At 37.7% G+C, this 14,809-nt stretch overlaps 1 protein-coding gene across 1 annotated transcript in view; it reads left to right on the top strand.

Moving 5' to 3' along the window:
• The window catches only part of CFAP43 (cilia and flagella associated protein 43), a 119,238-nt gene that overhangs the window by 59,644 nt on the left and 44,785 nt on the right, over nt 1-14,809 (top strand). The window contains exons 18-21 of the mRNA XM_049790424.1: nt 4,558-4,693; nt 9,531-9,632; nt 9,779-9,856; nt 10,393-10,518. Of these exons, the coding sequence (XP_049646381.1) occupies nt 4,558-4,693; nt 9,531-9,632; nt 9,779-9,856; nt 10,393-10,518 (442 nt within the window). The remainder of the gene's footprint in view (nt 1-4,557; nt 4,694-9,530; nt 9,633-9,778; nt 9,857-10,392; nt 10,519-14,809) is intronic.

The following is a 14,809-nucleotide window of genomic DNA, read 5'->3' as shown; positions in this document are numbered from 1 at the left end:
ATGGTAATCAAAACTTCCCCAAATCAAAAGCCCAAGCCCAGATGGATTGACTAATGAATTCTTTTCAAACTTTGGTTTTTGGGCCACACCCAGCAGTGCTCAGGGGTTACTCCTGGCTGCGTTCAGAAATCACTCCTGGTAGGCTCACGGGACCACATGCTGGGAACTGAACTTAGGTCAGCCACTTGCAAGGAAAATACCCTGCTGCTGTGCTATCTCTCTGGCCCTCTTTCAAACTTTTAAGAGTCTCATGCTCTACCGACTTAGCTAGCCAGGCGATCTCTTTCAAACTTTTAGATACAACCTACTGCCAATCCTTTACAGGTTCTTCCAGGAAATTGAAGGAAAATAATACTTCCAAGCAGTTTCTATGAAACTAACATCACCTTGATACCAAAAGCAGAAGGGGTGTGTGTGTGCTTTTTATTACCGAAACCCAACTACATACATGTTTGTAATCATGGTGCTTAAATAAAGATATTATAATTTTAAAAAAGAAGCCTTGGGCAGGGCATCTATCTCCACTTACCTTCACATAGGATATGTGCTCAGCTGATAATGAAGTGACAGAAAATTAAAAACAAACAAACAAACAAACAAACAAAAAAAAACAGAGACACCACCAAAGCAGAGAATTACTGGTTGATATCTTTGCTGAAAACAGATGCAAAGATCCTCAACAAAATACTAGTAAATATAATCCAACAATTCATCAAATAGATCACAAGCCATGACAAAGGATTCGTCCCAGAGATGAATGGATGGTTTAACATTTTAAAGTAAATCAATATAATACACCATGTTAATAAAAGTAAAAATCATATGATCATATTAATAGATGCAGAGAAAGCATTTGGCAAGGTCTAGTACCCATTTATGATAAAAACTCTCAACAAGGTGGGAATTAAAGGAACTTTCTTTAATATAGTCAAAGCCATTTACCACAAGCTCATGACATACATTATATTCAATGGGGAAAAACGAAAAGCCTTTCCTCTAAGATCTGGCACAAGACAAGGTTGCCCACTATCAGCTCTTCTATACAATATAGTACTGGAAGTACTTGCCATAACAGTTAGGCAAGAAAAAGATCAAGGGCATCCAGATAGAAAAGTGAGTAAAGCTCTCGCTATTTGCAGATGACATACCATATTTAGAAAAGGTTAATGATGATTTTCTGCTGTGTCACCAGTAGCACGGCAGACATCTTGGGCCTTCTCTCTGCTGTCCTGCAGCCTGGGATTTTGATCTTCTCTGCCATTCTTCCCTGAGGGCTTGTCTTCTTCAGAGGTGACCCATCCCCCCTGACAAGGGGTGGAGCCAGAGGAGCAGCTGAACACATCATCTAGCCAATGACTACCACCACAACATGTAGAAAAATCCACAATACAAGCATGACAATGGGGAAACAACACAGGCCAAGACCAGGCATAGAGAATGAAGATGGCAACTCTGATGATCTGAAAACAGCCAACCACCTAGTTAGTGTCTCAGATATAGAGTTTAGAGAAGAAATACGGGGATGTTCATAGAACTCAAAGAAAACAGATCAAGTAGAACAGAACACAAATAAGAATCAAGAGGATATGAAGATAGAAATCAGAAAACTCCAAACTTAAATAACAGATCTGAAAAACTCAGTAGATGAATTAAAAATCTCAATGGAAAACCTCTCCAACAGGGTAATAGCAGCTGAGGATAGAATCAGTGAGCTGGAAGATGAGACGCATAACAACTCCATACATCAGAAGAGATTGGAGAAAAGGCTTAGAGAAAATGATTAGACAATGGAAAAATTACTCAAAGAATGTGAACAGATGAAAATAGAAGTTTTTGATAAGCTCAACAGAAACAGCATAAGAATCATTGGAGTCCTAGAGACCTAGGAAGAAAATCCCCAGGAAGAATCAACAGTCAAGCACATCATCACGAAGAAACTACCAGAGCTAAAGACTTCATGCAACCAAATCCTGCATGCCGAAAAAGTACCAGCTAAAAGAAAAGCCTAATGACTCTACTAAAAAGCATCTAGAAGCAATACTTGGTATAGTTAAAGTAGCAGGCTACAAAATTAATATGCAAAAATCCATATCTTTTTATTATACAAATAGTGTAAGAAAAGCGAAAGATATTAAAATTTTCACTCATGATTGTGCCTCAAAATCAAGTACAATGGAGTCAACTAAAGAGGTAAAAGACCAAAGAAAACTGCAAAACACTATTTCAAAAAATAAGACACAGGGAAATGGCAACACATCCCTGCTCATAAATTGGGAGGATTAACATAATTAAAATGGCAAAGCATTGTATAGATTTAATGCAATCCCTATAAGAATACCTATGACATTTTTCAAATAAATAGATTAAACATTTCTAAAATTCATATAGAATGATAAGTCTCTGAACAGCTAAAGCAATATACTTGGGAAAAGGAAGTTGTACTTTTTATTGTACTTTTGACTACTTTATTGTTATTTATTGTACTTTATTGTACTATAATGTGGCGGTCATAAAAACTATTTATTGGAATGGTGATAAAATAGATTTGAATATTCTGAGACACTCAGATTTATAAGCAATTAGTCTGATAAAGTGTCAAGAAATATGAAATGGAGCAAGAAAAGCCTCTTCAACCAGTGGTGTTAGGACAATTGATCAGCTGCTTCTGAAAAGTGAACTCAGATCTCTCTTTAATGCCATGCACAAAAGCCAAATGAAAATGAATTAAAACCCTTGATATTAGACCTAAAAACATAAAGCATGAAGCATGACATTGAAGTTAAAAACATCTTCAAGAATGAAAAACCACTGAGCAAACAAGTGGAAGCATAGATAAACAAAATGGGACTACATAAAACTAAGAAGCGTCTTTACCTCAAAGGAAATTAGAAAAACATAAAGGAGAAAAAAAAATCTTTGGGGTCCCAGCAAGCCAGCCAGAAAATCCCAGTGAAGAAGCTACAATCAAAGGCATCATTCCTATGAAGTTTTCAATTGAAGAACACAAGCACCTACACCTTGAAGGCCTGAAGGGTAAAAGCTAAAAGAGACTCAAATCAAATACATCATTTCAACTGCAAATAGTGATAATTTCACTTCTTTTATAATTTCTATCCCTTAAATTTCTTTTCCTTAACTGATTGCTAGGATGATATTGAATAAAAATGAGGGCTGGAGAGATAGCATGGAAGTAAGGCGTTTGCCTTTCATGCAGAAGGACGGTGGTTCGAATCCCGGCATCCCATATGGTCCCCTGTGCCTGCCAGGGGCGATTTCTGAGCATAGAGCCAGGAGTGACCCCTGAGCGGTGCCAGGTGTGACCCAAAAACTAAAAGCCAAAAAAAAAAAAAAAAGAAGATATTGAATAAAAATAGAAACAGTGATCATCCTAGTTTCCTTCCTGATCTCTGAGAGAATACTTTCAGTTTTTCATCATTGAGAATGATACTGTGGAAAAAGCTTAAATCAGCAATCAAAAATATGTCTTAAACACCTGAAACCAGGAAGTGATTCTTTAAAAGAATAGAGAAAACTCTGACTAGACTCATGGTAAAAAAAATAATTTTTTTGTTTTTGTTTTTGGGTTACAACTAGCAGTGTTCAGAGGTTCTGTGAACCTCTGGCTCTGTGCTCAGAAATCGCTCCTGGCAGACATGGGGTTTCATATGGGATGCCAGGATTCAAACCACCATCTGTCCTGGATAGGCTGCTTGGAAGGCAAACACCCTACCACTGAGCTATCTCTCCAGCCCCAGAAAAAAAAATTTTAAATGTCCAAGTAAGTTTAATTAAGAATTGGATAGGAAAACACCCCCTCAGAAATTCAATATGCCACAAGAGGTTACCCAAAGCAGACAGTGATACTACTGAAAAAGAATTTTTCAGACTAATTTCCCAATGGACATAGACACAAAATTTCTCGAAATAATTTTTTTCCCTAAATAATCTTAATGAACCAAATACAAACAAAAAGATCCAGTGAGATTCATACCAAGGTTGTAAGTATTTAATATGCAAATAAATTAACATAAACGTCATCAAAAAAAGAAAAGATAAAATCTTATTACCATACCACTCAATGCAAAGAAATCTTTTTAACAAGATCCAATACCCATTTATGATTTTAGAAAACCTTTAATTAATAGAATAGGAAGTAACCTTCCTTAAAATAGTATTGCCATCTATAACAAGATAAAAATTCTTAAAGCTCTCTTGTTTGGGAGGGAAGAGTATTCCACATAGAGATTCCTCCCAGTGATTCTTTTCACCCCACTCCTTTGTGGTTTAATGAGAAGGCCTGAGTATGTTATTTTGCTATGGTGAAAGAGATTACCCAGTAACAGACAAATTTAGAGCTTCAAGGGCTGCATCTGCATCTGACTATCTTTGGAAGATCATATGTAGTGCTGGGTATAGTTCCAAGGCTGAATGCATGCAAGGCAAGTGCTATAACCCCTGTACTATCTCTCTGTCCCCTATGTGCTCTTATTCAAAGTAGATAAAAATGTTTAATTGAGATGTTGTAATATCTTATTTTATTATTTTAAATTAATATAGGCGATTAGGAGGAAGCTTAAGCAGTGACGTTATGGACTATTATGGACGTCATTTAAAATTTCTGGAGACGAGCATGGAAGAAGAGAATGATTGTTTAGATATGTCACAAGAAGAGAGGTCTGATTCCCTGGAAGCAGTGAGTTTCAAAATTTCTCTGGCCGTTTATATATTTTAATTCTCTCTTTCATTTTTGTTCTCTTTTCCTTTTTCAACTCAGATACCAGTTTGTGGGTTTTCTTTTAGGACATAATAATTTTCCTCTTTATCTGGATTTCCCACAGTTTTCAAAACAAGCATGAAATACAGAAAAAAGCTAGATTTCTTCCAAGTAGTCAAAAAATATTACTCCTCAAATCTTAGTTTAACTATAATGCAAGATTTGGGCTTACCTGTATACAACAAATTTCATTACCAATACTGGTGCTTTAAATCCATTTTCTTTAGACTATTAAATTACATGCATTTTTTAGGAATATGTAGTTGAAGCATAATATTCATTCATCCAATTGTTTAAAAATATTTATTGGGACTGGAGCAATAAAACAGCAGGGGTATGGCCCTTGCCTTGCATGTGACCAACCTGGGTTCAATCCCTGGCATCTCATATAGGTCTCTGGAGCCTTACAAGAGTCATTCCTAGCACAAATCCAGGAAGTAACCCCTGAGCACTGCTGAGTGTGGTATAAAAGACAAAAATAATTATCAAAAGGACAAAAAGATTGTACAGAGCATTTAATCCTTAGCACCACATCTGGTTACCTGACCACTTCCAGAAGTAGCCCTTAAGCATTGAGCCAAAAGTAAATCCTGAATACCACTAGATGTGGCTCAACAACACCCAATAAAAAATTGTTTTTACTGTATCAAAAGCCTAGAAAGTGTAGATGATACAGACATAAACAGAAGGCACTGTTTTTTTTTGTTTGTTTGTTTTGTTTTGTTTTGTTTTTGCTTTTTGGGTCACACCTGGTGACATTCAGGAGTTCAGAAATTGCTCCTGGCTTGGGGGACCATATGGGATGCCAGGAGATTGAACCACAGTTTTTACTAGGTTAGCACGTGCAGGGCAAACGCCATACTGCTTGCATCACCACTAGGGCCCCCAGTAGGCACTTTTTATGCCCTTTCTGAGAGTACATTATGATTAGGACTTGGAGAAGATCAAAGAAAGATAAACAGGAACAAAGAAAATAAAATAATTTTCTAACAATTAGGCATTCACATCCAGGTACTGATAGTGCATTGATATAATGTTTGACTAGAATCACCCAATAAAAATATATTTAAACTAAAATCTGAATTCATAAAAATAGAGGCTACCACAGGCAGTGTAATTTTCAGGGAAGTGGGAAGAGAGAGGAATGTTTTAGAGTTTTTGGGAAAAACTGAAAATTGTTTTACTATGAGCTAAGTTTTTTGGGAAAAACATGATCTTGGCGTCAAAGTAGCAAAGATCACAGGAGCTTGGTTAGTGGGAGACTTTTGGCGGGATTTGTACTGTCCTCCTTTGTTAGAAAGAATTACTAAGGCTTGATTTTTAATATTGGTTAAAAATAAAGAGAGAGATAGTTACAGCCACATATTAGAATTATGGCCAAACAATCCACGCAAAGGGTCAACTGATTTTGACTGCTCTAAGCGGGCCTTTTTGGCAAATAATTCTTTTTCAGGAGTGCAACACTTTTAATGTGTGCCCTTCCTGAGTGGGGCGCAACAAGGATATGAAAATAAAAATAAGAAAAGCTCAAACTGAAATAACTGGACTGATAACCTTGATAACCTTGGTGGATGAAATGAAAACCTCACTGGAAAGCCTCTCCAACAGAGTAATAGTAGCAGAGGACTGAATGAAATGGAAGGTGCATAATAATATCTTATAGCAGAGGAGGTTAAAAAAGATCCTTAAAACAAATGATCAGACAATGGAAAAATCCTCAAAGTATGTGAACAGATAAAATGAGATGTCTTTCATAAACTCAACAGAAACAACATAAAAAATCATTGGAGCCAAGGAAACCCAGAAAAAGAAACCTCCATAAAGAATCAACAGTCAAGAACATCATTGCAGAGAAACTCCCAGAGCTAAAGATTGCATGCAATAAATCCTGCATGCCCGGAGAGTACTAGCTAAAAGAGATGCAAAGAAAAGCATACCAAGATACATCTTAGTTACAATGATGAATTCCAAAAATAAGGATAGAATACTGAAAACATCAAGATCAAAAAGGAAATTATAAGGGCTGGAGCAGTGGCACAGGGCATACGGCTTTGTGCACACTAGCCTAGGACAAACCATGGTTTCAATCCCCAGCATCCCATATGGTCCCCCAAACCAGGAGCGATTTCTGAGCACATAGCCAGCGGAAAATCCCTGAGTGTCACTGGGTGTGGCCCCAAAACAAAAAAACAATAAAAATAATAAAAAGAAATTATATTCAAAGGAACATCCTTATTTACAGCAAACCTGCCAGAAGAAACCCTCAGGACCTGAAGTCAGTGATGGAATTGAGTGATAAAACTGAACAAAAGTAATGCTTCGCCTAGAATACTTCACCTAGCCAGACTCACAGTCAGGTTAGAAGGAAGCATACATAGCTTCACAGGAAATAGAGACACATACCCAGTTCATGGATTGGGAGGATTAACATCATTAAAATGGCAATACTCCTTAAAGCACTGTACAGATTTAATGCAATTCTTCTAAGAATACACATGACATTCTTCAAAGATGTGGATCAAACACTCCTGAAATTCATCTGGAACAATAAACACTATGAATATCTAAAATATCCCTTAGGAAAAATAAGATTGGAGGTGTTACTTTATCCAACTTTAAATTATATAACAAAGTAATATTCATTAAAACATGGTATTGGAATAAAGACAGACCCTCAGACCAGTGGAATAGACTTGAGTATTCAAAGAATGTTCTCCAGACAATCAATCAATCTTTGACAAAGGGGCAAAAAATGCAAATTGGAGCAAGGAACACCTCTTCAACAAGTGGTATTGGAACAATTAGTCAGCCACATGTTAAAAAGTGAACTTTTTAAAACCATGCAAAACCATGCGAAAAGGTCAAATCCAGATGGATTAAAGACTTTGATATCAGACCTGGAACCATCAGGTATATAGAAGAACATGTAGGTAAAGCATTTCATGGCATTGAGACTAAAGGCATCTTCAAGGAGGAAACACCTCTGTCTAAACTTCCAAAGTAGAAGCAGAGATAAACAAGGACTACATTAAACTGAGAAAATTCTGCACCTCATAGGAAACAGTAACTAGGATACAAAGGCCACTCACAGAATGGAAGAAATGGTTTACCCAATACTCATCGGATAAGGGGCTACCATCTAAGACAAGATACTGACAGAACTTAACAAGAAAAAAAAAATCTAAGCCCATCAAAAAGTAGGGAGAAGAAATGAACAGACACTTCCTCAAAGAAGAAACACATGAATGGCACATGAAAAAAATGCCCCACATCACTAATAATCAGGGAGATGCAAATCAAAATAACAATGAGGTACTATCTCATGCCATAGAGACTAGCATACATCACAAAAACTAGAACAATCAGTGCTGGCAGGGATATGATGAGAAAGGAAGTCTCATTCTCTGTGGGTGGTAATGCTGTCTAGTCCAGCCTTTCTGGAAAACAATATTGAGATTCCTCAAAAAACTGGAAATTGCACTCCCATATAATCCAGCAATACTACTCCTAGGTATATGCCCTAGGAACACAAAAATACAATATGAAAATGTCCTCTACATGACTATGTTCATTGGAGTTCTATTTACAATAGCTAGAATCTGGAAACAACCAAGATGCCTGACAATAGATGAATGGTTAAAGGAATTGTGGTACATCTACACAATGGAATACTATGCAGCTATCAAGAAAAATGAAGTCATGAACATTTTCCTATACATGGATGGACATTAAAACTATTATGCTGAGGAAAATGAGTCAGAGGGAGAGACACAGAATATTTTCATTCATCTGTGGGATTTAAGAAAAATAAAGACATTATAGAAATAATATCCAGAGTTATATAGAGAAACATATCATATAGATATAGATATTGATATAGAGAGAGATGAGGACTAGAAGGACTGGCTGATGATATGAAGCTTACTATAAAGATTGGTGAGTGCTATTAGTGAAATAACTATACCAACAACTATCATTTCAATAGTAATGAATGAGAGAAATAGAATGCCTTTCTTGAAAATAGGCAGGTAGAGGCCGAGGAAGTGGGGGGTTGGGGACATTGGTGGCAGGAAGGTTGCTCTGGTGAAAGGGGGAGTACTTTTTATGACTGAAATGCAACTACAAAAGTGTAGCCATGGTGCTTAAATAATGAAATTTTTTAAAAGAATTTAAAGCAATAAAACAATGGAGAGTCATGTGGGTAAGCAAATGCCCAGAAACAGGAGGGTAGCAGAATAGTGCAATCAGTAGAGATACTGGGGAAGAGACTGGGTGACAAAAGAGATGAAGAAGGCAAAGACAGTGTGTTTATAGAGAAGCCAGGAAAGTGTGACATGTGGAAATCCAGGGAAACATTTTGTCAAAAGTGGGGGAACATCTTCTGATAGTAGTAGTTAAAGGGGATTGTGGTGATGAGAAGAGAGTAGATTTCCTGGCATAGGAGATTATCGAGTATGAATTAGGAAGGATTTGTTGTGTTAGGAAAGATTTAGTGGTAGTGAAAAGGGGATGATGTAGAAGCAAAGGTATTTTTGATATTTCAGTATGAAACACAAGTGAGGGGCAGCAGGAAGAAGGCAGAGAGTGATTTGGTTTGGGCAGGCTACTGTGTGGCATTATAAAAAGAAATGCAAAATATGCAAGAGGTCCAAAGCAATAAGTGTAAAGGGTTCCAAAGCAATTATGAAGCTGGGGCAGATTGGGGGCGAAAAAGAACTCAATGGATATTGTATTTAAGAGGTTTCTGTCTTCTAAGTTACCTAGGAACCTATCAAGCACAGAGTCATCACAAGATGAGGAGCCACTCCAGTTTCGTGAAGTGGAGGAACTTCCTTGGTTAGAACAAAAACGGCAGGAGGTATTTATAAAAAATGCAAGAGATTTGAAATATTTTTTATGTAATACCAGATGAGTTTCCTATGAAAACTAATCCAGAAGTTAAAAGGTAAGATGAGATATCATTATCTTTTCTCTTGCTTAAATGATATACTTGTCCAATTTCAGGCCATCCAGCGGGAGGTGAAAGTCTTTTCTAGTAAAAGAAAAGAGATCAAAAAAAGAATCAAAGTTTTGGCTCAAACCGTAAGTGCCCATGATTTCTTAGACTAATACATTTGACCCTCGAGTCAAACTCATTTCTTTCCCTGCCCCTTGTCTTTGTTGTTGATGGTGCTGAGCTCAGTGTCATACTCCAGTGGTGCCTGGGCCATGTCCTTGCTGAACTGGGCTCCAGATGCTGCCAGAGAAGCAGGAGGTGTCAGAGAAAAGAGCTTGGACTCTTGCATACAGAGCAGGAATCTCAAATACTGAGCCGCATATCCAGGTCCCCAAATTCCACTTGGACCTTTATTTTGTTTGTAGAGAAACTAACTATGCCCATTTTTTCTTCTTCCTGTAGGCTTGTTTTCTGGGCTGCCTTGGTCTTCTGGTTATCAGTATTATTAACACTGTCTCTGTCTTCCTTAAATACTTTCTCTTCTTTACTTAATACTCTCATAATCAAACTCATACATTGTTAAATTTAAAATTTATGTTTTATTAAGACTGTTAAAAGAGACTAGGAAAACCATCTCTTTCTTGTTTCATTTTGTGCTTTTCTCTACCTTCTTAAAAATCAGGTTCAAAATATGATGGAAGAGAATGATACAATGGAAAGTATTTCAAAATTAGAGCAACAGGAATTTGCCTTAGATCTTGAGCAACTTGAGAGACTTCACCAGCAGAGTGGGGAGGAAGTGTTAAAGGTATGAACCTTCAATGCAAGCTCCAATGTAAGAACATAAAATTCTAATGAAAGAAGTACGAGGAAAACAGAAGAGTAAGTTTTCCAGATAATTCAAATCTCCAGGATATTTGGCTTATACAATGTGAAACAGAACCAACTTGGTGCATATACAGAGAAGTAAGAAAATTACTGAAGCTAGAATGGGTGTGGGGGGGAGCCTGCTTGCCTCTCCATGGTTTTTATGCTGACAGTTTACTATTACATCATTTGCTAGACATTCATTCAGGTCACCTTGAACAATTCTGGTTTTATGAACTCCTCCCTCCTTTTTTTGTCTTTGGTTTTGGGCCACACCTGGCAGTAATCAAGGATTATTCCTGGCTTTGTGCTCAATGATCACTCCTGGCAATGCTCAGGGGACCATTTGTGGTGCCGACAATTAAAACACAGGTAAATTGTATACAATGCAAGTGCCTTACCTATTATATTACCTGCTCAAGCCCCTCATGAACATTTAAAAATTATAATTGAAATATTTATCTCAATAGATTCCTTTATGCTTTAACTATCACTCTGAAAATGCTTAAAATCAGCAACCACAAAGTCCATTGGCATGAATTAGCCAACCTGTACTTTTCCATGATAGCATTCCAGTACCATTATCATAATATACTTTCTACTCTTTTCTTTATACTAGAATATGGCACCCTCTAAAGAATTCCAATTCTTATCTACCCCAGGTAGAAATAAAAGGAAAACCCACATTTTTATCTATATTTTTATAGACACAGTACTATTATTTATTTTAGCATTTGTGTCTCTGGACACAAATTTGTGTCTCTTTTTTTTTTTTTTGGTTTTTGGGCCACACCCAACGGTGCTCAGGGGTTACACCTGGCTGTCTGCTCAGAAATAGCTCCTGGCAGGCGCAGGGGACCATATGGGACACCGGGATTCGAACCAACGACCTTTGGTCCTGGATCGGCTGCTTGCAAGGCAAATGCCGCTGTGCTATCTCTCCAGGCCCGGGGTATTCTTTATTCACAGATTTTATTTTAGGTAAAAGCTCTAAGTATGTTTTACATAGGCATTTTTTTTTGTAAAGTTTTTGAGCCACACCTGGCGGCACTCAGGGGTGCTACTGGTTCTGAGCTCAGAAACCACTCCTGGCAGGCTCAGGGAACCATATGGAATACCCAGGAATCAAACTGGAGTTTATCCTGTGTTGGCCTCGTGTAAGGCAAATGCCCTACCACTGTGCATTGGCTCCGGCTCCACATACGCTGTTTTTAAGGTATACCTTCCTCAGTAGTCCCACTGCCCTTGTCTTTTGGTATATCTATAAAAATGTTTCCTCTGAACAAGAGAATTAAATAGAGCTGAATTCAAGGGCACTTAGGTGCATTGTAAATAAGTAAATTCTATACCAAAAGGAGATGGGTTGGTGATGGAACATGGAAGGCATTTACCTTGCACACAGCTGATCCTATTTGATCTCCAGTACCATATGGTTTCCTGAGCACTGCCAGGAATATTCCTGAGCACAGAGCCTGGTGTACTTCCTGAGCAAACATGTATTCTCCAAATAAAACTTAAAGGAAGCTGATTATGTAGTTGATGTACCAAGGGAAAAGTTGCAATGATGTTGCCTAAGACTTTGTCCTAGGAATATGTTTATCTGTTGGTGAGGGTAAAGATATAAAAATAAGGCAGATTTGTCAAACTAGAAAATTATTTAATGTTAAAAATAAAAGGAAATTGAGTAATAGGGCCATCTGAATAATCATTCATTCATCCATTGGTTCATTCTGAAATATTTATTAACCTTCTGATATGTGCCAAAGCACTTTTGTAGGTTGTGAGAATCAGTACATATAGTTTCAATCTTAATGTTCTGTTATGTATAAATTAGGCATCTATCTATGTATAAATTAGGTATATATCTAAACCACTGAATTCAACACTACTGCAAGCATGAGATCCAAGCTACATAATAATAAAACTTAAAAATGTGTCTTTTGAAAAGATAAAAAGACAGATAGTGGGATGGGAGTGAACCTGGGAGAAGTCACTGGTGGTGGAATTGGATTTAGAAACTGTATGCCTGAAATATGTTGAAATTATCAATATCTTTGTAAATCACAGTGTCTAAAAATAAAGCACACACACAATACAAATCCATAAAATAGATTGAGAAAGATATTGGGGCCTGGAGAGATAGCACAGTGGCTGCGAACAGCAGATCCAGGACCAAAGGTGGTTGGTTCGAATCCCGGTGTCCCATATGGTCCCCCGTGCCTGCCAGGAGCTATTTCTGAGCAGACAGCCAGGAGTAACCCCTGAGCACCGCCAGGTGTGACCCCCCCCCAAAAAAAAAAGATATTGTCAGAATTCTCCATGATACTGGCTTCAGAGGTATTTTTGTGATTGACTCATTGGTAAAGAAAACAAATATCAAAATTAAAAAATGGAAATACATCAAACTAATATATTTCTGTATTATGAAAGAAATTACAGCTAGAAATAATAACAATAATAATGACTGAATGAAAGTAAAACATGTACACACCACGTATCTGACACAGGAGCTAATATGCAAGTTATATAAGGCACTCACAAAATTCAACAACAGAAAAATAACTCCATCAAATACTGGGAGGGGGAGATAGTTTGTGGGTTAAAGCTCTTACCGAGATTCAATCCCTGATACGACATATAGTCCCCCAGCACTGCCAGGAGTAATACTTGAGCACAGAAGCAGTATTGAGCATTTAGCACGCTGAACACCCCCAAAGACAAAAAATAATATAAAGTATGGTGGGGGACTGAACAGATACTTCCTCAAAGAAGATATATTAGAGATTAACAAGCATAGGTAAAAGTGTTCATATCAAAATAGAATGCTTGTCTTGAAAATAGGCGGGGAGTGGGAAGGAGCATGGAGGGGGCATTGGTTGTGGGAATGTTGCACTGGTGAAGGGAGGGGGGTGTTCTTTTTATGACTGAAACCCAACTACAAACATGCTTGTAATCATGGTGCTTAAATAAAGACATTAATTTTAAAAAGTGTTCATCATCACATATAATTAGGTAAATAAAAATCAAAACAATGAGATATTACTTCATACCAAGTGAGACTTGTCTATTTTTAAAATTTCAGAAATAACTAGTGCTGGCAAAAATTGTGGTTAAAAATGAATCTTCATTCACTGTTGGTGGGAATACTGTCTGGTTCAACCAGTATGGAAAACAGTATGGAGACTTATCAATTTTTTTTTTAAATAGAACTTCCTTTTCACCCAGTGATTCCACTCCTTGACATCTATCTCAAGAACACATATCCATCAGTTTGAAAAGATGTAATACGGAGTAAGAAATGGCTGACACTGGGGACTGCCAGGTGAAGTGCTGATTGCTTCACCTGTGGAGTCTCCGCCCTGCTGTGCTTCTTCTGAGGAAACTGAGGACCTGAAGGGAGCCCTGTCCTGTGCTTCTCTGTCTTTTCTGAATCCTTGATGCTCTCCTCAGAGTCCTGGGAAGCGAACCCCCACAAAACTGCATTCTGAAGCTACCGAGCAAGCGAGTGAGTGAGTAAGAAATGGCTGACTTTACAAGCCCAGAAAGGGGAAGCCGCTGAACTCTGCTGGAACTCAGATGCCAGCACCCCTATCTGCCTGTCTTCTGTGCTGTGCTCCATTTTCGGCCTGATTTCATCCTGTGTGTGGCTCATCTGCAGATAGCTTGACTTCCCTGGAGCTTTCCCTGGAGGTGAGCTTACTTCACTTCCCCGCCGTGCATATCATTTAGCCAATGAATACAACCACAACACATAGAAAAACCCACAATACAAGTGTGACAATGGGGAAACAATGCAGGCCAGCGCCAGATATAGAGAATGACGATGGCAACTCTGATGACTTGAACATGACCAACCAACTAGTCAGTCTCTCAGATAAGGAGTTTAGAGTCGCAATATGGAAGATGTTCAAAGAACTCAAAGAAAGTATAGAAGAAAACACTAATAAAATCAAGAGAATATGAAGATAGAAATCAGAAAACTCCAAACTGAAATTTCAGGTCAAATAACAGGTCTGAAAAACTCAGTAGATGAATTGAGGAAAAACATGGTTGAGCTTTCCCATGGATTAATAGCAGTTGAGGATAGAATTAGTACACTGGAAGATGAGATGAATAACAATTCCATAGAGCAGAAGAAATTGGAAAAGAGCCTTAATGCAAATGATCAAACAATGGAAAAGTTACTCAAAGAATGGGAACTGATGAAAATAGAAGTCTATGATAAGATCAAC

Source organism: Suncus etruscus, chromosome 17 (assembly GCF_024139225.1).
Source record: "Suncus etruscus isolate mSunEtr1 chromosome 17, mSunEtr1.pri.cur, whole genome shotgun sequence".
Taxonomy (NCBI): Eukaryota; Metazoa; Chordata; class Mammalia; order Eulipotyphla; family Soricidae; genus Suncus; species Suncus etruscus.
The sequence above is the reverse complement of the archived record's forward strand: the minus strand, read 5'-3'. Positions and strand labels throughout refer to the sequence as shown.